The sequence below is a fragment of the Microcebus murinus genome, chromosome 24, assembly GCF_040939455.1.
Source record: "Microcebus murinus isolate Inina chromosome 24, M.murinus_Inina_mat1.0, whole genome shotgun sequence".
NCBI lineage: Eukaryota > Metazoa > Chordata > Mammalia > Primates > Cheirogaleidae > Microcebus > Microcebus murinus.
In genome coordinates this window covers 3,313,224-3,334,352 of record NC_134127.1, presented here as the reverse complement: position 1 = coordinate 3,334,352, position 21,129 = coordinate 3,313,224, and the positions used below count along the sequence as shown (strand labels likewise).

The 21,129-nt window shown below is 38.5% G+C and overlaps 1 protein-coding gene across 2 annotated transcripts in view; it reads left to right on the top strand.

The window, feature by feature from the left end:
* LOC105866638 (disintegrin and metalloproteinase domain-containing protein 5-like) overlaps positions 1-21,129 on the top strand; it is a 128,155-nt gene that overhangs the window by 35,310 nt on the left and 71,716 nt on the right. For both annotated transcript variants that reach the window (XM_012756090.3, XM_012756091.2), the window contains exons 11-12: positions 7,676-7,812; positions 17,924-18,110. In XM_012756090.3, coding sequence (XP_012611544.1) covers positions 7,676-7,812; positions 17,924-18,110 — 324 coding nt within the window. The remainder of the gene's footprint in view (positions 1-7,675; positions 7,813-17,923; positions 18,111-21,129) is intronic.

Here is a 21,129-nt window from a genome sequence, read left to right as displayed (position 1 = left end):
TTTCCATCTGTTTACATCCTCTTCTATTTCCTTCCTCAGTGTTTCATAGTTCTCCCTGTAGAGGTCTTTTACTTCTTGGTTAAGTATATTCCTAGGTACTTTAATTTCTTCGTTGCTATTGTGAAGGGAATTGAGCCTTTGATTTGGTTCTCAATTTGATTGTTGTTGGCGTATATGAATGCCTCTGATTTCTATGTATTGATTTTGTATCCCGAGACTTTACTAAATTCATTTGTCAGTTCCAGGAGTTTCTTGGTTGAATCTTTGGGGTTTTCTAAATATAATATCATATCATCAGTAAAGAGCAAAAGCTTGATCTCTTCTGCCCCTATTTGGATACCTTTAATTCCACTTTCCTATCTGATTGCTATAGCCAGGACTTCCAGCATTATGTTGAATAGAAGTGGAGATAGTGGGAAGCCTTGCCTGGTTCCAGTTCTAAGTGGGAATGCTTTCAACTTTTCCCCATTCAGTATGATGTTGGCAATGGGTCTGCCATATATGGTTTATGTCATTTTTAGGTATGTCCCTTCTATGCCTATTAAGTGTTCTTACATGAAAGGGTGTTGACTTTTGTCAAAAGCTTTTCCTGCATCTATTGAAAGAATCATGTGGTCTTTGTTTTTGCTTCTGTTTATGTGGTGAATTGCATTTATAGATTTATGTATGCTGAACCATCCATGCATCCGTGGGATATAGTCCACTTGTTCGTGATGGATTATTTTTTTGATAAGCGTCTGAATTGGGTTAGCTAGGATTTTGTTGAAAATTTTTGCATGTATATTCATTAGGGCTATTGGTCTGTAGTTTTCTTTTTTTGTTGCATCCTTTCCTGGTTTTGGTATCAGAGTAATATTCGCTTCATAAAAGATGTCGGGGAGGTTTCCATTCTTCTCAATGTTGTGGAATAATTTCTGCAAGATAGGCATCAGTTCTTCTTTGTAAGTGTGGTGAAATTTGGGTGTGAAACCATCTTGACTGGGACTTTTCTTTTTAGGGAGATTTTTAATTGCTGTTTCTATTTCAGCTCTTGATATTGGTCTGTTCAGGAATTCTATTTCTTCCTGGTTGAACCTCGGGATGTTGTTTCTAGAAATTTGTCCATTTCCTCCACATTTTCCAGTTTGTGTACATAAAGTTTTTTGTAGTATTCATAAGTTATATCTTGTATCTCCTTAGGATCAGTTGTGATATCTCCTTTTTTGTTCCTGATGGAACTTATTAGAGATTTCTCTTTTCTATTTTTCGTTAGCCTAGCTAATGGCATGTCAATTTTGTTTATTTTTTCAAAGAACCAACTTTTTGTTTTATTAATCTCCTGAATAGCTTCCCTGTTTTCAATTTCATTTAGTTCTGATTTGATCTTGTTGATTTCACTTCTGCTGGGTTTGGGGTTGGTCTGTTCTTCTTTTCCCAGCTCTTTGAGTCATTTCATTAGATTTTCTATTTGTGATATTTTTGACTTTTGGTTATAGGCTTTTATGGAAATAAAGTTTCCTCTCAGTACTGCTTTAGCTGTGTCCCAGAGGATTTGATAACTTGTCTCTCCATTGTCATTTTGTTCAAATAATTTTTTTATTTCCATCTTGATTTCTTCATTTATGAAGTAATCATTTAGTAGGAGGTTGTTTCATTTCCACATTTTTATGTAGAAATCTTAATTTCTGTTAGGGTTGATTTCTACTTTTATTACACTGTGATCTGAGAAGGTATATGGCATGATTTCTATTTTTTAAAATTTCTCAAGGCTTATTTAGTGTCGTAGGATATGGTCAGTCTTAGAGAATGTCCCATGAGCTGATGAGAAGAATGTATATTCAGTGGATTTTGGGTAGAATGTCCTGTAAATGTCAGTCAGGCCCAATTGTTCTAGAGTTTTGTTTAAGTCCATTATTATTTTTTTCTTTTTTTTCTTATTTTGGAGACAGAGTATTGCTTTGTTGCTCAGGCTAGAGTGAGTGCCATGGGTTCAGCCTAGCTCACAGCACCATGCCTGGCTAATTTTGTCTGTATATATTAGTTGGCCAATTAATTTCTTTCTATTTATAGTAGAGACAGGGTATCGCTCTTGCTCAGGCCAGTTTCGAACTCCTGACCTCAAGCAATCCGCCCACTTTGGCCTCCCAGAGTGCTAGGATTACAGGTGTGAGCCACCGCACCCGGCCAAGTCCATTATTTCTTTATTAATTTTCTGTTTGGAAGATCTGTGCCATGCAGTGGGGTGTTGAAATCTCCAGTGATTATGAAGTTGCTGTTAATCAATTTGCTTAGATCCAGTAAGGTTTGCTTTATGAATCTGGGTGCACCTGAGTTGAGTGCATATATATTTAAAATTGTTATTTCTTCTTGTTGAACTGTGCCCTTCACCATTATATAATGACCATCTTTGTCTTTCATTACTTTTGTTGGTTTAAAAACAAAATCATCTGAGATTAGAACTGCCACGCCAGCCTTCTTTTGGCTTCCACTTGCTTGGAATACTGATCTCCACTTCTTTACTTTTAGTCTATATGCATCCTTGCAGGATAGATGTGTTTCCTGAAGACAGCAGATACTTAGCCTATATTTTCTTATCCATTCACCAGCCTATGTCTCTGGAGTGGAGAGTTTAAGCCATTCACATTTATTGAGAGAACTGATAGGTGAGGTAGTTTACTGTTCATTCTGTTGGGTTGGATGTTGTTGCTTTGATTTTTCTCTTGAGCCATTGTATTATCTGGCCTTTAATCTTTGGGTTTTGGTTGTTTTTATATTCGTGAGTTTTTATTATGGTGTTCCGTGTGTAACACTGTTTTGAGGTCTTCTTGTAGGGCTAGTCTTGTCTTGGTAAATTACCTGAGACTTGGTAAATTATCTGAGAATGTCTTAATTTCTCCTTCATATATAAAGCTTAGTTTTGCAGGGTACAAGATTCTAGGCTGGGCATTATTTTGTTTCAAAAGAGTGAGAATGAGTCTCCAGTCTCTCCTTGCTGGTATTATTTCAGTTGAGAAATCTGGTGTTATTCGGATCGGTTTTCCTTTGTATGTAACTTGCTTCTTTTGCCTTACAGCTTGTAGCAGAGTCTCTTTTGTTTGTATTTTGCTCAGTCTGATGACTACATGTTGTGGTGTTTTCCTGTTTGCATTGTATCTCCTAGGAGTCCTTTTGGCCTCTTGTATTTCTAATTCTAGGTTACTGGTTAGACCTGGGAAGTTTTCCTCAATTATTTCTTCAAATAGCTTATCCAACCCTTGGATTTTTTCTTCCTCCTTATCTGGAATCCAGTGGACCTGCAGGTTATTTTTCTTCGTATAATCCCACAATTCTTGTAAGCTTTGCTCGTGTCTCGTATTTTTCTGCTCTAACTCTGTGATTAACTTATTTGATTTGAATGTGTTGTCTTCAACTTCTGAGATTCTTTCTTCTGTTTGGTCCACCCTATTTTTGTGGCTTTCCATTGTGTTTTGAATTTCCCTGAATAAATTCTTAATTTCCAGGATATCAGATTGATTCTTCTTCAAGATCTTGATCTTCTCAGTGAATATTTGTTCCAAATTCTGTATCTTCTTTTTAGTTTCTTTGTGTTGGTTATCCATTTTTTTTCTTGCATATCATTGAGTTTTCTTACAATCCAAATTTGGAATTCTTCTTCTGTCATTTTAGTGTTTTGGGTTTGTTCAGTCTCTGTTTCTTGAGAGCTGGTGTATCTCCGAGGGGGAGTATTTTCGGTTTGATTTTTTGAATTACACTGGGCCCTCCCCATCTGGGATCAATTGCTGGAGCTCAGGCGTCCTATTTTTGTATTTTCTGATGAGCCACTAGGGGGAGCTCTTCCACCACGCTTGGAAGGTTCCCCTGATTGGGGGGGGGTAGTTTCAGCGGGTTCTCCCTAAATTTGGGGGAGAGTGGGTTTTCTTGTCTGGCCTTGCCTCTAAGGGTGGAGCCTACCACGTTCAGCAAGAGAGATGCGGGCTGAGGGGAAGAGGTATCTCCGCAGTCTGCCCTGCACCCCGGCACCCCAGTGGCTGTGACTCCCCTGGGCTGTTAGACTTCTCAGTAGCTTGTTGATGGAGCCAGACCTGGTGAGCCGATCACAGATTGTGTAGGGGCGGGATTTGCCAGGAGAGACTCTAGGCTGGGCGGGGGCAGGGGGCTTCCTCGCCACACCGTATGAGGGCTGGGCTGTGGACCCCCTCAATGGCGACCGCTTGCCCAATCGCAGGGCACCAGTACTGGGGGCGACTGTTTAGGGTGCGGCAGGTGCTGGGTTGGGAGCCTGGGTCAACAGGACGCCCCGTAGTCTCTTCTGTGCCGCCTGCCTGATCGCCAGTTCAGCCATAGCCCTCGCTTTTACTGACCCGCCCTGTGCTGTCTTATTCGACTGGTGCAGTTCCAGCTTAAAGCCCCCGGCTTAGTCCTGCTGGTTGGCAGAGGCAAGACATGTAACAGCCCCTGTCAGCTCAGCTCAGTTTCCTCCGGTCTTGGAGCTGTCCTGGCACAGGGGAGCTAGCTCAGGGGAGCTCACGTCATTTTCCACCATTGACCGCACTCTCCAGCACCCTCTTCTCCTGCCATCATTTCATGCCAGTTTCAGACAGGTCCCTGGCCGGGTGGGTGTGGAGATCGATGGGGAACCAAGGACTTCTCCTGTGGGTCTGATCCCACTTCACCCCCTGGCCCGGCGAGCCGGTGCCCTCCGACGCGCCCTATTGTTTGCTTTGCACTCTCCAGAGAACACGATCTTATCTCCCGATCACCTTGTTTTTCCTTTTATGAGAGTCCCGCACTGAACCTCTGCGGATTCTCGATGCTGTCCTTGTAGTGGGGAGATCCACTCGCGTGTAGGAGGCCAAGATCTGTGTCTCCTTCCCTGGGAGCAGGAGTCCGGGGGGAGACCTTCACTCCACCATTTTCCGAACCTCGGTCCTTTTTATTTCTGATGTGTATGTTGATATCTCTACCTTCATTTCTGATTTTACATATTTGATTCTCCTCTTATTTGTCTTAAGATGTCAAAGAGTTTGTGGATTTTGTTTATTTTTTTTTCAATAAAACTCAGTTTTAATGATTTTTTTTATGGTTTTTCTATTTATTTTAAATTTACTTTTGTTCTGATCTTTGTTATTTCATTTTTTCTGCTAACTTTGGGTTTAGATTTTTCTTTTCTTAGTTCCTCAAGGCTACTGATGTTAGGCTATTTGGGATATTACTTCTTTTGAATGCATGTATTTATTGCAGTACAGCTCCCTCTTAAAACTGCTTTTGTTTCATTTCATAGGTTTTGGTTTGTTGTGTTTCCATAGTTGTTTGTCTTAAGATCTTTAAAAATTTCCCTTTTAGTTTCTTCTTTGACCCATTGGTTGTTCAGGAGCATGCTATTTATTTTCCACATATTTTTCAATTTTCTAAAATTCCTGTTCCTGATTTCTAGTTTCATGCTATTGTGGTTGGAAACAGTAAAATTCTGAGAAAATTTTGATCATCTCAACTTTGTTAGGACTTGTTTTGTGGCTAGCTGTGGTCTATCCTGGAGAATGTTCCTGTATACTAGAGAAAAATATACATTCTGCTCCTGTTGGATGGAAAGTACTATATAAACCTGTTAAATCCAGCTGTCAAAAATTTAGTTTAATTCCTGTGCTCTGGAGGTTTAAGCCCAGGGAGCAGGGTACATCTCCAATTCAGAAAGCTGATGCAGCAGGGCTAAGTGGCAATCCATTCCTCAGGGGATGAGGCACCATGTAATTCTTCTGGACCTTGAGATAGTAGGACATAGCAGTATCCCATACTCTCTGAGGCCAGGTGCAGCAGCAGCAAGGACCCTGGAATGGCACAGCAAAGCTGATTTTCGGGTTCTGGGGCACAGGGAGCAGCACAGCAATGACTCTACTCTCTAGGAAGGGGGCCGTGTATCAGCAGCTCAGACTCTAGGGGATACTCCGGTTCCTGGGAAGCAGGCTACTATATTTGTTCAGTATGCAGTTTGGGATGTCCCAGCTTAGTCAATGCTCTGTTTCACTGGGACATGTGGTAGCACATCAGCTCAGCCCTGGGTTGTGCAGTTGCTCAGATTCACCATGGCACTGATTCTTCCAGAGGTGAGGCACCACTTCAGTTCAGGCTGGGGTGGCATGGGGGCATGACTGCTCTGAGCACCTAAGGCAGTGATTCCTAGGATGCAGGGTGCAACTTCAGCTCAGGCACTATGGAGTGTGACTGCTCTGGGAAGCCAAGGCACTGTTGCCTAGGAAGGCAGGGCATCACTTTAGTTCAGGCATGGCGGTGCCTGACTGTTGGGGGATGATTCTGGTGTTATGCCTTATACTAATCATTCACTACAGCCTGTAATGTACATGTGCTGCCTGATGCAGCGGTAGTCAGCATTTTCTTCAGACACAGTTGCTGCCTTGTGACATGATAAGAGGCCTGAGTTTCTCCACAGAAGCAAATGTTGCCCAGCTCCTACACGGAGGGCCCCCATGATGTGTGTGTGAGGGGCTGGGTTAGTCCAAATATTTCCAATTTCTAATGCAAAATTATTTAAAATTGAGAATGATAGCTATTTTCCTTCACCTATATGATAACACTCTTTGTCTTCTGAGCCAGACATTTAAAAGAAAATATAAATGTTAGAAATGATATAGAGGAGAACAAAATAATACCTACTGAGGATGTATCAGTTATCTATTGCTATGTAACAGGTCACATCAAAACTTACTAGATAAAGTACAATTCTATAGGTCAGGAATCTAGGAGCAGTTTAATGGGTAGTTCAGACTCTGGGTTTCCTTTTTTTTTGCTTTAGTTATTTATTCATTTATTTTTATTTTTTCAAAATTTTTATAGGAGTACAAACATTTAGGTTACATATAATGCATTTACACCACCTGAGTTGGAGCTACAAGCGTGCCCATCCCAGACAGTGTTGGGCTTCTACCCAGGCTCTGGGTTTCTTACAAAGGCTGACCTCAAGGTGTCAGCAATGGCTGTAGTTATCTCACAGTTTGACTGGGATAGGGTTTTTGGTGAAGCTCAGGCAGGTGGCTGCTGGCAAACTTGAGAAAATCTGTTTCCAGGCTCACTCGTGTGGGCTGCTGTACAGGTCTACCTTACCATATATGGCACCTGGCTTCTCTCAGAGTCAGCCAGAAAGAGCAAGATAGAGAATTTAAGAAGTCCATCTTTTTATTACCTATCTTGGAAATGATGCCCCATCACTTTTGCTATGTTCAATTAGAAGCAAGTCGATAAATGTGGCTTACACTCAATGGAGTGGGATTACACAAGACATGAATACCAGGAGATAGGGGTCATTGGGGCCTATTTTAGAGGCTTCCCACTATAGAAAGAATATAGAATTGATTACTTTTATTTAAAAAAAGGCATTTAAAAAATAATTCAAAGAGGCAATGAAATATGGTGTTCAAGAATGTTAGATTTGCTAGGACAACTGGTGTCATTTTAAGTTAATAGTATTTTGAAATTAAATATAAACTATTATGTGGACTCATCTGTGTGTAGTAAAGTCTATCATCAAAAATTGTATATAACTCTATTATAATTACATTACGTAGGTATTGTGAATGCATTAATAAATTTAAAAAATGAGTTTAGTATGCTAATTTTTGATTATAGTAAATAATGTTTTATAACTATAATTCTTAGTTAACTCTTGTCTTTTCTTTACATTTAGTATACAGATGGTTTATCCTTGGAGTCATTTACTGCCATTATTGTGCAGTTGCTTGGCCTTAATCTGGGATTAACTTATGACAATACTGACATCTGCTATTGTTCAGGAGATGTTTGTACAATGACACCAAAAGCAGTGTAAGAAATTTTCTTTATTGAATATGCATATTTACTCTTAATTTATTTCTTTTCTAGTTACAAACATGTGTATTTCTTAATTAAAAAAAAATCTAATTACAGATAAGTAAGAGGTGTACATATTTATGATGTGAATGTGATATTTTGATCCAAGCATACAATGTGTACTGATCAAACCAGGATAATTGGGATATCCATTATCATAAGCTTTTTGTCATTTCTTTGTGTTAAGAAAATTCCCATTCCACTTTTTTAGTTATTTTGAAATATACAACAGGTTATTATTAATTATAGTCACCCTATTGTCGCACTGAACAGTAGATAGTATTCCTTCTATCTAACTGTATTTTTGTGCCCATTAACCATTCCCTGTTCACCTTCCCTCCCCTTTACCCATCCCAGCCTCTGGTAGCTATCATTCTACTCTCTCTCTCTCTCCATGAATTAAATTTGTATTTTTAAGCTCCCACATATGAGTGAGAACATGTGGTATTTGTCTTTCTGTGCCTAGCTTATTTCGCTCAACATGATATCCTCCAGTTCCATCCATGTTGTTGCAAATGACAGGGTTTCATTCTTCTTTATGGCTGAATAATATTCCATTGTGTATATGGACCACACATTTTTTTTATTGACTCATCCACTGACGTACACTTGGGTTGATTCCAAATCTTGGCTGTTGTTAATAGTGCTGCAACAAACATGGAAGTGCAGGTATCTCTTTGATATACTGATTTCCTTTCTTTTGAATATACCCAGCAGTGGGAATGCTGGATCATGTGGTAGTCCTAGTTTTACTTTTCTGAAAATCCTCCATGCTGTTCTCCACAGTGACTGTTCTAACTTACATTCCCTTTAATAGTGTTGATGGTCTCCTTTATCCAAATCCTTAACAGCCTATCTTTTATATAAAATCTATTTTAATTGGGGTGAGATATCTCATTGAAGTTTTAATTTGCATTTCTCTGATGACTAATGATGTTGAGCATTTTATTGTATACCTGTTGGCCATTTGTGTGCCTCCTTTTGAGAAATGTCTATTAAAATTTGCCCATTTTTTAATCAGATTATTTGACTTTTTTGTCTTATTGAGTTGAGTACCTTTTATATTCTGTTTTTTTTTTTCTAGATTATATTGTACTTTAATATTTTTTTATTTCAGAATGTTACGGGGGTACAAATGTTTTGGTTACATAAATGGTTTTTGTACTGTTTGAATAAAAGTTGTAAGTGTGCCCATCACCCAGATAGTGTGCACTGTACTCATTAGGTATGAATTTACCCATCCTCTCCTCCCCCCTACCACCTGCTTGATTTCCGATGAGTGTTGTTTCCATATGTGCACATAAGTGCTGATTGATTACTTCCAATTTAATGATGAGTGTTTGTTTTTCCATTCTTGTGATACATCACTTAGAAGAATGGTCTCCAGCTCCATTCAGGTTAATATAAGAAGTATTAGTTCACCATTTTCCATGGCTGAATAGAACTCTATGGTATACATACACCACATTTTATTAAGCCACTCATGCATTGATGGGCACTTGAGTTGTTTCCACATCTTTGCAGTTGTGAATTGTGGTGCTATGAATATTTGAGTTCAGGTTTCTTTTTTTGTAGAATGTCTTTTTTGCCTATAGTTAGATACCTAGTAGTGGGATCGCTGGATCAAATAGTAGTTCTTCTTTTTCTTCCTTGAGGTATCTCCATACTCCTTTCCATAGAGGTTGTAACTAGTTTGCAGTCCCACCAGCAGTGTGTGAGTGTCCCTATCTCTCTGCATCCATGCCAGCATTTATTGTCTTGGGACTGTTTGATAAAAGCTATTCTCACTGGAGTTACGTGATATCTCATTGTGGTTTTGATTTGCATTTCCCTCATGATTAGAGATGTTGAGCATTTTTTTCGTATGTTTGTTGGCCATTGATCTATCTTCTTTTGAAAAGTTCTGTTCCTGTCTTTTGCCCTTTTATCTTCTGGTTATTAATCTGTTGTCAGATGGGCAGTTTTCAAATATTTTCTATCATTCCTTGGGTTGTCTCTTCCTTTTGTTGATTGTTTCCTTTGTTGTGCAGAACCTTTTTAGACTTATGTGATCCCATTTGTCTATTAATATTTTTGCCTTGGTTGCCTGTGCTTTTGAGATATTACTCAAGAAATCTTTGTTCAGATCAATGTCCTGGAAGATTTCCCAGTGTTTTCTTTTAGTAGTTTCACAGTTTCAGGTCTTAGATTCAATTCTTTAATTTATTTTCATTTGGTTTTTGTATATGGTGAGAGATAGGGGTATATTTTCATTCTCCTGCATATGCATATCTAATTTTCTCAAAACCATTTATTGTCAAGGCTGTCATTTCCCAATATATGTTCTTGGCACCTTGGTTGAAGTTAACAGTAAATGTGTGGATTTATTTTTGGGTTCTCTCTTCTCTTCTGTTTGTCAATTTGTCTGTTTTTATGTTAATACCATGTTGTTTTGGTTACTACAGCTTTGTAGTATAATTTAAAGTCAGTTAATGTGACTACTCCAGCTGTGTTTGTTTTTTTCAGGATGATTTTGGCCACTCTGGGTCTTTTGTAGTTCCATATACATTTTAGGGTTATTTTTTCTATTTTTATGAAGAATGTCATTGGTATTTTGACAGAGCTTACGTTAAATCTGTAGATTGCTTTGGGTAGGGTTAGGGTAGGGTATGAACATTTTAACAGTATTGATTCTTAGAATCCATAAACATAGGATATCTATTTTGTATGTTATTTTCATTCTTTTAATCAATATTTTATACTTTTCATTGTAGAAATATGAGAAGATTCTTTTCCTCCTCACTACTTTCCAGTGTCTGTGTTATAGTTGGCCAGCTCAAGGGCACCCTCTAGGAACAAGCAATATGTATTGTGTAATTTTAGTGATTCTGAAAGATCTGTGTACTAAAAATATAAAATATTGATAAAAGAAGAGACAGATCAATGGAAAGATATTTCATCTTTACTGATGGAAGAATATATCTTATTAAAATATACTGTTTCAAGTGATCTATAGATTCAATGGACTTCCTATTAAAATTCCATTGTCATTTTTTACAAAGATAGGAAAAAATTAAAATTTTCATGGAATCACAAAAGACTCTGCATAACCAAAGCAATATTTAGCAAAAAGAACAAAAGAACTGCCTGGTTTCAAACTCTTCTACAAACATGTAGTAATCACAACAGCATGAAACTGGCCTAAAACAGACAAAGGGACCAATGCAACATGATATATATCTGAGGAATAAACCCAGACATTTAAAGTCAGTTGATTTTTAACAAAGATGCCAACGATACACTGGGGAAAGAAGCATCTCTTCAATAAGTGGTGTCGAGAAAACTAGATATGCACATGCAGAACCATGAAGCTGGACCTTTGTCTCATACCATATACAAAATCAATTCAAATAATTAAAGACATAAACATGAGACCTAAAACTCTAAAAATACTAGAAGAAAACATAGGGTAAAACCTTGACATTGGTCTGGGCAATAATTTTTTGGATATGATCCCAAAAGCACTGACAACAAAAGCAAAAATAGACAAACGGGATCACATCAAACTAAAAGGCTTCTGTACAGCAAAAGAAACAATTAACAGAGTGAAGAGAAGACCCACAGATTGGGAGAATATATTTGCGAACTGTACATGTGTTAATGGGCTATAACTATATAAGGAACTCAAATATTTCAACAGCAGGAAAACACATAAGCCTGAGATAGGGCCTGATACCTATTAAAACGGCTAGTATCAAAAAGACAGAAGATAAGTGTTGGCTAGGAGGAGGAGAAAGGGAAACTCTTATACACTGTTGGTGGGGTTGGGAATTACAGACTCATTACAGAAACAGTATGGGAATTCCTCAAAATACTAAAACTAGAATACCATATAAGGCAACAAAATGACTTGTCCGTCCATATCTTTATCCATATTCCGATCATGACCACTTAAGTAATCTTCTAGAAGTCCCAGGCTTTCTCTACACTTCTCTTCTTCTGAGTTCTCATGAGAATCTCCTCTAATGCTCCATTTTACATGGTTTTTCTAGCCGCTCCTCCAAATTTCTGTAGCCTCTACCCATTACTCAGTTCCAAAGCCACTTCTACATTTTCAGGTATTTCTCACACCAACAGTCCCACTACTTGGCATCAATTTTCTGGCTTGCTCTGTTTTGTACTGCTCTAATAGAACACCTAAGACTAGGTAATTCACGAAGAACAGAGGTTTATTTCATTTATGATTCTGGAGGCTGAGAGGTTCAAGGTCAGAGGGTCCTGCATCTCGTGAGGGCCTTCTTGCGGTCTCAACCCAGGGGGAAAGCCAGAAGGGGAAAAAGGCACGCACACAGCAAGAGGGGTCGCACCCAATTCCGTAGCCACCCCACCCCCCACGATAATGGCATTGGCCCACTCACGAGGGCAGAGGTCTGATGATCGAGTCACCTCATGGGTGTCCCACCTCCCACCTCTCACCTCTGTTGCACTGCACAGTAAGTTCTCCACACAGGAACACTAGGGGACGAACTCAAACCATAGCAGTGGTATTTACACACGGTTCAGCCTTTGGAAAGAAGGACTTTTTGTAATTTGTGACAATGTGGATGGATGAACCTGGTGGAGATGATGCTGAGTGAAATTAGCCAGGCACAGAAAACCAAATGCTGCATTATATCTTGTTCCTGTGTAGAGTCCGAAAACAGTAAGACTTATTGAAGTAGGGAGGGGAATGGTGATTGCCAGAGGCTTGGGGGTGGGTGGTGAATGGGGAGATATTGATAAAAATGTGCAGTGTTTCAGTTATATGGGAGAAACAAGTTTTAGAGATCTGTTGCACAGCCTGGCGACTATAGTTAATGTATTATGTATTTCAAAATTGCTTAAAGATTACATTTTAAACATTCTCACCAGAAAAAACAAGTGTGTAAGGTGATGGATATGTTAATTAGTTCAGTTTAATTATTCCACAATGTATGCATATGTCAAAACATCACATCATACTCCGTAAATATATACAATGATTATGTGCCAATTGGCAATAAAATTTTAAAATGTTATAATTCTTTGATACTTGCATTTAAAACTAGCATTGTACAATGCAAAAGTAAATGGTAAAATTCATGCTAATAATTTAAAATTTAAGTTTTATTTAGATTGACATTAAATAGCAAATGAATAACAGCATGACAAGTTCAGAGGGAGGAAGAGAGCAAGAGAGACTGCTGAAGAAAGGAAAGAGATTTTTATTTTAATATCATTAACAGTACTTTTCCCCTGCTTTATAAACAAGTGGCCCCAAATATCCATTTTGAATTGGTTCCTGAAAATTGTGTAGTTTGTCCTGGTTGTTCCACATCAGTGTCAGGACTTGGTAAGCTCAGGGTGTTCAATCTGAGTAATTTTGTTCAGTGTGTAGTATTATCTCATATTGGTTTTATCTGCTCCTTTCTGGAAACTAACAATGTTGAACATATTTTCATGCTTCATATCAGCAAATACCTTATTTGGTGAAGTGACTATTGAGATATTTTTTCAACTTTTTAAAATAAACATTTAGATTTTCATGCTCTTAATGAGTTGTAAGATTAGTTTATATATTCTGGCTATAGTTTCTTTAGTATGTACATTATTTTCGATTATTTTCTCTTGGTCTGTGGTTTATATTTTCATTTTATTTACAGTCTCTTTTTTGAGAATTAAAAAAATTGATTTGAAGTCTGGTTTATCAATTTCTTTCTTTTATGAATCATGGTTTTATAGCATTCATATTTAGTTTTATGATATATTTAGAGTTAATTGTAAATGTGTCTAAGTTAGTTTTTATTTTGGCATATGAATTTACAATTAGTCTAACACTATTTGTTGCAAAACCTAGTCTTTTCCCCACTTAATTGCATAGGCAACTTTGTCAAAAATCAATTGACTATAAATGTGTAGATCATTGGAATCTGTATTCTATTTCATTCTAAATTTTCTATCTTTATAGAAAAGCACACTGTCTTTATTAATGTAGCTTTACATGAAAATCCCCCTAAGATTTTTTCCTATTTTCCAAAATTGTTTTGGCTAGTCTAGGTCTTTACATTTTCATATACATTTTATTATCAGCTTTCCAATTTCTACAGAAATTCCTCCTGTGATTTTTGTAAGTATTGTACTGTTCAGTAGCATGGTTTGATTTCAGGAGGATTACCCTCTTAACAAAGTTGAATCTTTTGATCTTTGAATATGATATATGTCCTCATTCATTTAGGTCCTCTTTAATTTCTTTCAGCAATGTGTTATATTTTGCATTTAACAGGGCTTACATTTCTTTTGTTAAATTTATCCTTAAGTATTTTATTCTTTTTTTATGCTATTATGGATAGAATTGTTTTCTTCGCTTCATTTTTTAGATGATTCTTTGCCAGTACATAGAAATATAATTGATTTTTTGTTATTGACCTTGAGTGCTGCAAACTTGCTTAATTTTTTTTTTTTTTTTAGAAGTTCTGGGATATTTTGTTTGTTGATTCCTCAAGAGTTTCTATGAACAAGATCTTGTCACCTGTGAATAAAAGCAGTTTTACTTTCTTTTTCCTTTTTGTCTACTTGCATGTCATTCCTCCTTATTGCCTACCTGCACCTGAGAAGACACCAGTCCAACGTGGACGGAGGTGGTGAGGGTGAGAGTGAAAATCCTTGTTTTTTTCCCAATCTTAAGGGAAAATCATTCAGGTTTTTACAGTGCTATGGGTCATAAAACTACAGCATGATCTTACCTATAGGTTTTTGTTTTTAAAATAAATATCTTCACTTTTAACATTGCGTCCTTTATTTCCTCGTACATTGTGCTGTTTACTTTTCTGTGTCATTTCATCCTCACCGTGAGGTGTCATGGGTCACTGCTGTGCTCTCCGAGGGGGCAGAAGACATTTCCCCGTAGTCCTAGTTGCCTCATTTCTTTCAATGGGGCAAGGATAGTCCAGGCTTACAGAGACAAAGCCTTCTCTGGCCGCACCTTTTTTATTGCAGGTGCTTTCCTGCCTGTGGGAAGACAGGGAATGATTTGCTTTTTATTTTCCTTCCAGTGTTTGATAGTTATTTTAATAATATCCTATACAGTAATAGAAAAATAATTTTTACAGATCTAATCCAGATCACACATTGCATCTAATTGACATATATGTTTTTATTTCCCTTCAATCTGAAACAGTGCCTCAGTTTTTCTTAGTCCCTTATGACCTTGACAGTTTTGAAAAGTATAGGCCAATTATTTTGTAGGATATCCAGTTCAGGTTTATCTAATGTTTCCTCTTGATTAGATTCAGATTTTTTTTTTTTTTATCTTTGGCAGAATTACCGGGGAAGTGATGTCATGTCTTTTGCACTGCACCATACCAGCAGGTACCTGTGTCAGCTTGTTCTGTTGTTGGTGATGCTATGCTGGCTCACTTGGATAGCATCTTCCAGCCTTCTCTACTATAAAGCTTTTATTTTCTGCTTTGTAATTTTCCCTTGGTAGTTTCTATTTTGTAGAGAGATACTTTGAGGCCATGTAAATATCCTTTCCTTTATTAAATTTTCACTCATAAATTTTAGCATCCATTGATAATTCTTGGTTAATTTATTACTATGATACTTGTCAAATAGTGAATGTCGTTCATAAGTTAGCATTCAATTATAGGAAGCTGTTTTCTTTCTCCTCCGTTTATTTATTGATATATTTGTTTACATTAGCAGGAACTTGAATTATTGTTTTAATTACTAGTATTATAATCTGTTAATGTCATTATTTATTTGACATGCATATTCTCCAAGATTAACTTGGCTGTGCATTTGTAGTATCAGGATTCCTCTTGCCGGTATGGTCCTGCCAGTTGGTGACTCTCAGTGGCTGAGGGGAGTCTGAGGCCTACCATGTCAGGAGAGCACTTCCCTTGGTCAATTACTCTTAGCGGAGATTCAGAGTGATCTCCCTTGCTGGTGGTGCCATGTTCACCTCCTGTGTTCAGCAGGACTCCCATTAGATCTTGGGGAGGAGTGAATCTACTCAGGTTGTCTTTTGTCATCAGGTTCAAAGCATTAAGCCTGGGCCATTGTGTTTTGCTGGGTGGAGAGATATAAGATGGTGAGCTACTTTGTTGTTCTTCTAGTCCTGGGAACTCAAACCTGTTTAAGTCTCTCTTTTGACTTTTCAGAATTCTCCTTAAGTTGCTTCATGCGCTGATTTCAGATTTTATACTTGTACTTAGTGTGGAGAAGCAGGGTAAAGTAAGCCTATGTCATCTTGTCTGAATAGGAAATATATAACTGATTTTTATTTGAAAGATGTTTAATTTTGGAGAGCATAAACTCTAAAATATGCTATTAAAGTTAATACTAACATGTTTATATAGGCATTTGCGGAAACAGTACAGAAATGAAATTAAATAGATGAAAATATATTAAATGCTGATAAAAAATTTTAAATTCAATTTTTTTGGCACTGGGAAGAGGATAATAACACAATTCCTATGTTTAAAGACTTAACAAAGGTCATAGGGATAGGTTCAGGGGCTTTCAAAAAGTTCATGGAAAATGTATATTGAGAAAAACTATGCATAGATTTCAAATTTTTTTTTTGCACCCAAACAAACATATATTAACTTGCTATAGCACATCTGAAGAAGATCTAGTTTGAGGCACTAAGAAGAATAAAACATCAGTTTGACAAAGCCCCTATCAGAGCAATTATGAATTGTGCTAACATTGAAGCAAGAACAAACATCAAATTTATGGTGAAGTGTGGGTGGAAGAATGTGAAATCATTGTTCTATGAAAAGCTTATGGGGACAATGTCCTAAAGCAATCAGCAGTTCACAAATGGATCACACATTCTAAGAAGGGATGAGGATGAGATAGTGTCGAAGGTGAAGCTTGCAGTGACAGACCATCCATATCAATTTGTGAAGAAATAATTCATCTTGTTTGTGTGCTAATTAAACAGGACTGATGATTAACAGCACAGTATCCCATGCCATCCACGTCTCAGTTGGTTCAACTTACACAGTTCTGACTGAAAAACTAAAGCTGAGCACACTTTCTACTACATGGATGCAAAAACTCAGATCAGCTGCAGACAAGAGCATAGTGTTCACGGAAATTAAAAAAAAACAAAAACAAAGGGGGAAGTCAAGATCCTGAACACTTTTTTGAAGAATTGTAACAGGAGATGAAACACGGCTTTACCAGTATGACCCCGAAGGCAAAGCACAATCAAAGCAATGGATTCTAAGAGATGGGAGTCAAAGCAAAAGCAGACCGCTGGAGAGCAAAGGTCATGGCAACAGATTTTTGGGATGCTCAAGGCCTTTTGCTTGTTGGCTTTCTGGAGAGCCAAAGACTGATACCATCTGTTTCTTGTGAGAATGCTTTGAGAAAGTCAGCCGAAGCGTTAGCAGAAAACACCTGGGGAAACTTCATCAGCGAGTTCTTCTCTACCATGACAATGTTCCTGATTATGTCTCTCACCAAACGGGGCAATTTTATCATAGTTTTGAGGAGAAATCATGAGGCATCCACCTTACAGTCCTGATTTGGGTCCTTCTGACGTATTTTTGTTTCCCAATCTTAAAAAATGAAGGGGCCCCACTTTTCTTCAGTGAATAATAATGTAAAAAAGACTGAATTGACATGGTTTAATTCCCAGGACACTCAGTTCTTTAGGGATGGCCTCAATGGCTGGCATCATCACTTACAAAAGTGTCTTGGTGTTGATGGAGCTTATATTGAAAAATAAGTTTATATTTTTTTATTTTTATCTTTTAAATCCATTTTTTCCCTGAACTTTTTGAAATTCCCTCTTATATACTAGGTCTTATATAAAACAAGATGAATGACTGAAAAAGAATTTTGGAATATATTATTTTTCTCATTTTTTTTTCTTGGTGGAGTTAAAAAAGTATGTTAAACATAGTGGCAATACAATAAATGTTTTTTTAAAGGTTTGCTTATTGTTCTCCATGAAGAATAATGTTTTTTAAATCTCTGTTCAAAATACTATATTAGGGGAACTATAGAGATAAGTAGCAATAATTTTTGTTATACTCATATTTTTATATTTTAGGCACTCTAGGGGTATAAAGGATTTTAGCACCTGTAGCTTGGATGACTTTAAATATTTGGCTTCACAAAATGAACTTCACTGTCTTCAGAACAACATTATTGATATCCCGGTTTACAAACAAAAAAGAGGCATGTGTGGCAATGGAGTGTTAGAAGATATTGAACAATGTGATTGTGGCACTAGAAGCGTTAGTAAAAATGTTTTCAATTATTTCTTAATTTTTTTATATATGTGTTTAATAGATATACAAGAAGATAAATACCTTATCTGTTAGTAAAATAGATTTGAAAAATGCAGTCTTCGTTGGGGAAGATGGAAGCTTTTAAGTCTCCTAATTTTATTATTTTTTTTAAAGTGGGGAGCAAAGGTCCTTAGATAATGTTTGTCTTCAAATATTGCCTTCTGATACTACTCAGTATGTGGATCAGTTTCAGACTTAAAGTTAGTGACTGCAAAGAGTGTCTAAGGAGTTGAAAAAATATATCCCCAACAACAAGCAATAACAGAAAAAGATAAGAACAGCTAGAGACAGTAGACTATAACCAATGGGATAGCAAAATGTATTGTTTGCTAATACAGGGAGAAAAATTGTTCTATTCAAAGGTGATGCCATTAAAATATTTTAAAATGAAATCTATTAATTATAGAAAATATAGAACTAAGATCAAACCGAATCAAACATGAAAGATGATAAAGGGACATCAACAAGATAGACAGGTGCCTAATGCTGGTCTCGCACCACAAAAAAGGACCAAAACAATAATAAATAACTGCATTTGACAAGAGTGATAAAAGGAGAGTGCTAGAGTATAACAAGGGTAAAACCCTGCACTTTGTGTGTGGAACACAGAAACTCAGAATGGCTACATAAATAAGAAAAGGAAACACCTTGCCTCTGCCACCCCATCCCCCAGTTGGGATCATCTTGGAATCAGGAGAGACTTCTTCCTAAGGGGGAAAAGTAAGAAGAAGGTTCGCAGAAGCCCCCATTACCCACAAGAACACTTATAGTTTCTACTATTGGTGAATCCTGCAGTCCTCACAGGCCCGACTTCAGTTCAGAGGGCTGCCTGGAGTTCACAGGGACATACTACTTCAGAGGAGGAGTCCACGCTGTGCCATGTGCCCCATGGCCCAAGCTGTCACTATACTGTACCTTTTTGAAACCAGAGCTACTGCTGGAGTGTGTCCTTCTCTAGGGGCCAGTGGCTACTGCATTCCTTTATCCCTAAGGCTCTATCATCATTGCATCAGGCTCAGACACATGGAAATGTGCCATTCCCCAGCTGAGCTGCTACAACTTCCCTATCCCCTGGGGAAGAGCCACGTACCAGGAAGGCTATTTTCTCCATCCAAGTTGCTGCTGTGCCCCACCTCCAGCTACTCAGAGCCTAGGTCCAGCAGAGATGTACCTCCAGGTGCCTGAACCAACCCAGAGCTCCCAACCAACCCCACCTGGATTTGGAGTTTCAATCCAGGGAAACACCTGTGACCCCCACTCCTGGGCCCATGTAATGCCCTACTTGGGACTGGTCTTGCAGGTCTGGTGAAGCAATCACACCCAAGCCCATGGAACAGCCACAACTCCTCAGTGCCTGAACCAACCTAATGCCCCACTTCCCCCAAATCACAACTTTTGCCCAGAGGAGTGGCCACAACCTCAGCACTTGAAGCCACATGCTACCCAGCCACCCAGACCAGGAGTGCTGGCTTAGTGGAGAAACCCTGCATAGCAGACATAGTACCCCAGCCCCAAAAGACAAGGAACCCTGGCCCAGTGGAGCAGACACACATCCCAGCACTTGAGCCAAAGTGGTGCGACAACCCCCAGGAATCTGGATAACCAGGTCCTAGCTCAGCAGAGGCTAGCACTTGAGCTGATGTGGTACCCTGTTTTCCAGAAAAACAGAACTTTGGATGAGCTGTGCCACCACATCCTCTGGGCTGACTAGTTGTAGTGCCTCACCTCCCTGCATCTAGACTAGCCCTCCAGAGTCTGAGCTGCTGAGGTGCCCTACCTGCTTGGGGACTGAAGCCATCACTGTATTGGTCTCCACTCCCTGGAATCCAAGAAACTGCGCCACCCTGACATTCCAGGGTCCTTCCTCCTACTACAACCAACCTGTCAGAGCCTGGGGCACTGCTGTTTCCCACTACTTCAGGATTCAGAGTGACCACTATGTAGTAGTACCCTATCACCTAGTGCTCAAGTTTCTACTGTGCCCTATTGGCTCTGGGCCCCAAATTGCAGCTGTATCTTGCTCACTGGGGCCTGAACCTCTGGAATATTTCTTCTTCCTTAGAGCCATGCCAGTGCTGTGCTCTCATGGCCTGGGTCAGAGTCACAGTCACAGCCATGCCCTCTGGGCCCAGGGTACTGCTGAGTGCCTCAGAGTCAATCCTCAATTTGGTGAAAGAGCTGAAGTCACCCTTACCTTATAGAGTGAACATGCACTCATGTCACAGGTGCCACAATAGTTCAGTAAGACAAACAGCCCAGGACCCTAGATTCACAGCCACTGAGAGTACTAGTATCCTGAAACAGAGTGCTATGGTGGCTGCCTGTGGGCCATGTAGGACGCCCTTGGTTATTCTTCCCACTGTAGGGGAAATGAGAACAGGAGGACCATTAAAGTTCATTTCAGCAAATAATCCCCTAACAATCTACCCTGCCACCATTGCTGCCACAAATTCCTAGAATAGACCACCGAGGCATCTGTAGTCATTGCTGACATCAGCCACAGCTGAAAAAGCTCCACACAGACTACACTACTGTGCCCACCCAGAGCTAGATACCCTACCCAACCAACAGCATAGGACTCATCTGCAGGTGAAAATCTTCCCTATGAAAGCCACTGTATAAATTTGAAACCGGTGACTGTACCACCTGATATGCATTCATCAATGAAAGATCCCAAGAAACATGAAAAAAACCAAAGAAACATGACACTATCAAAGGAACACAATAATTCTCCAGTAACTGAACCCAAAGAAATAGAAATTTACAAATTGCCTGTAAAGGAATTCAAAATGATCTTAAGAGACCTCCATAAACTATAAGAGAATACAGATAGACAATTCAAAACAATCAAAATGATCTTAAGAGACCTCCATAAAATACAAGAGAATACAGACAGATAGACAATTCAAAACAATCAGAAAAACAATTCATTATCTGAATGAAAAATTCAAGAAAGAGAGATATT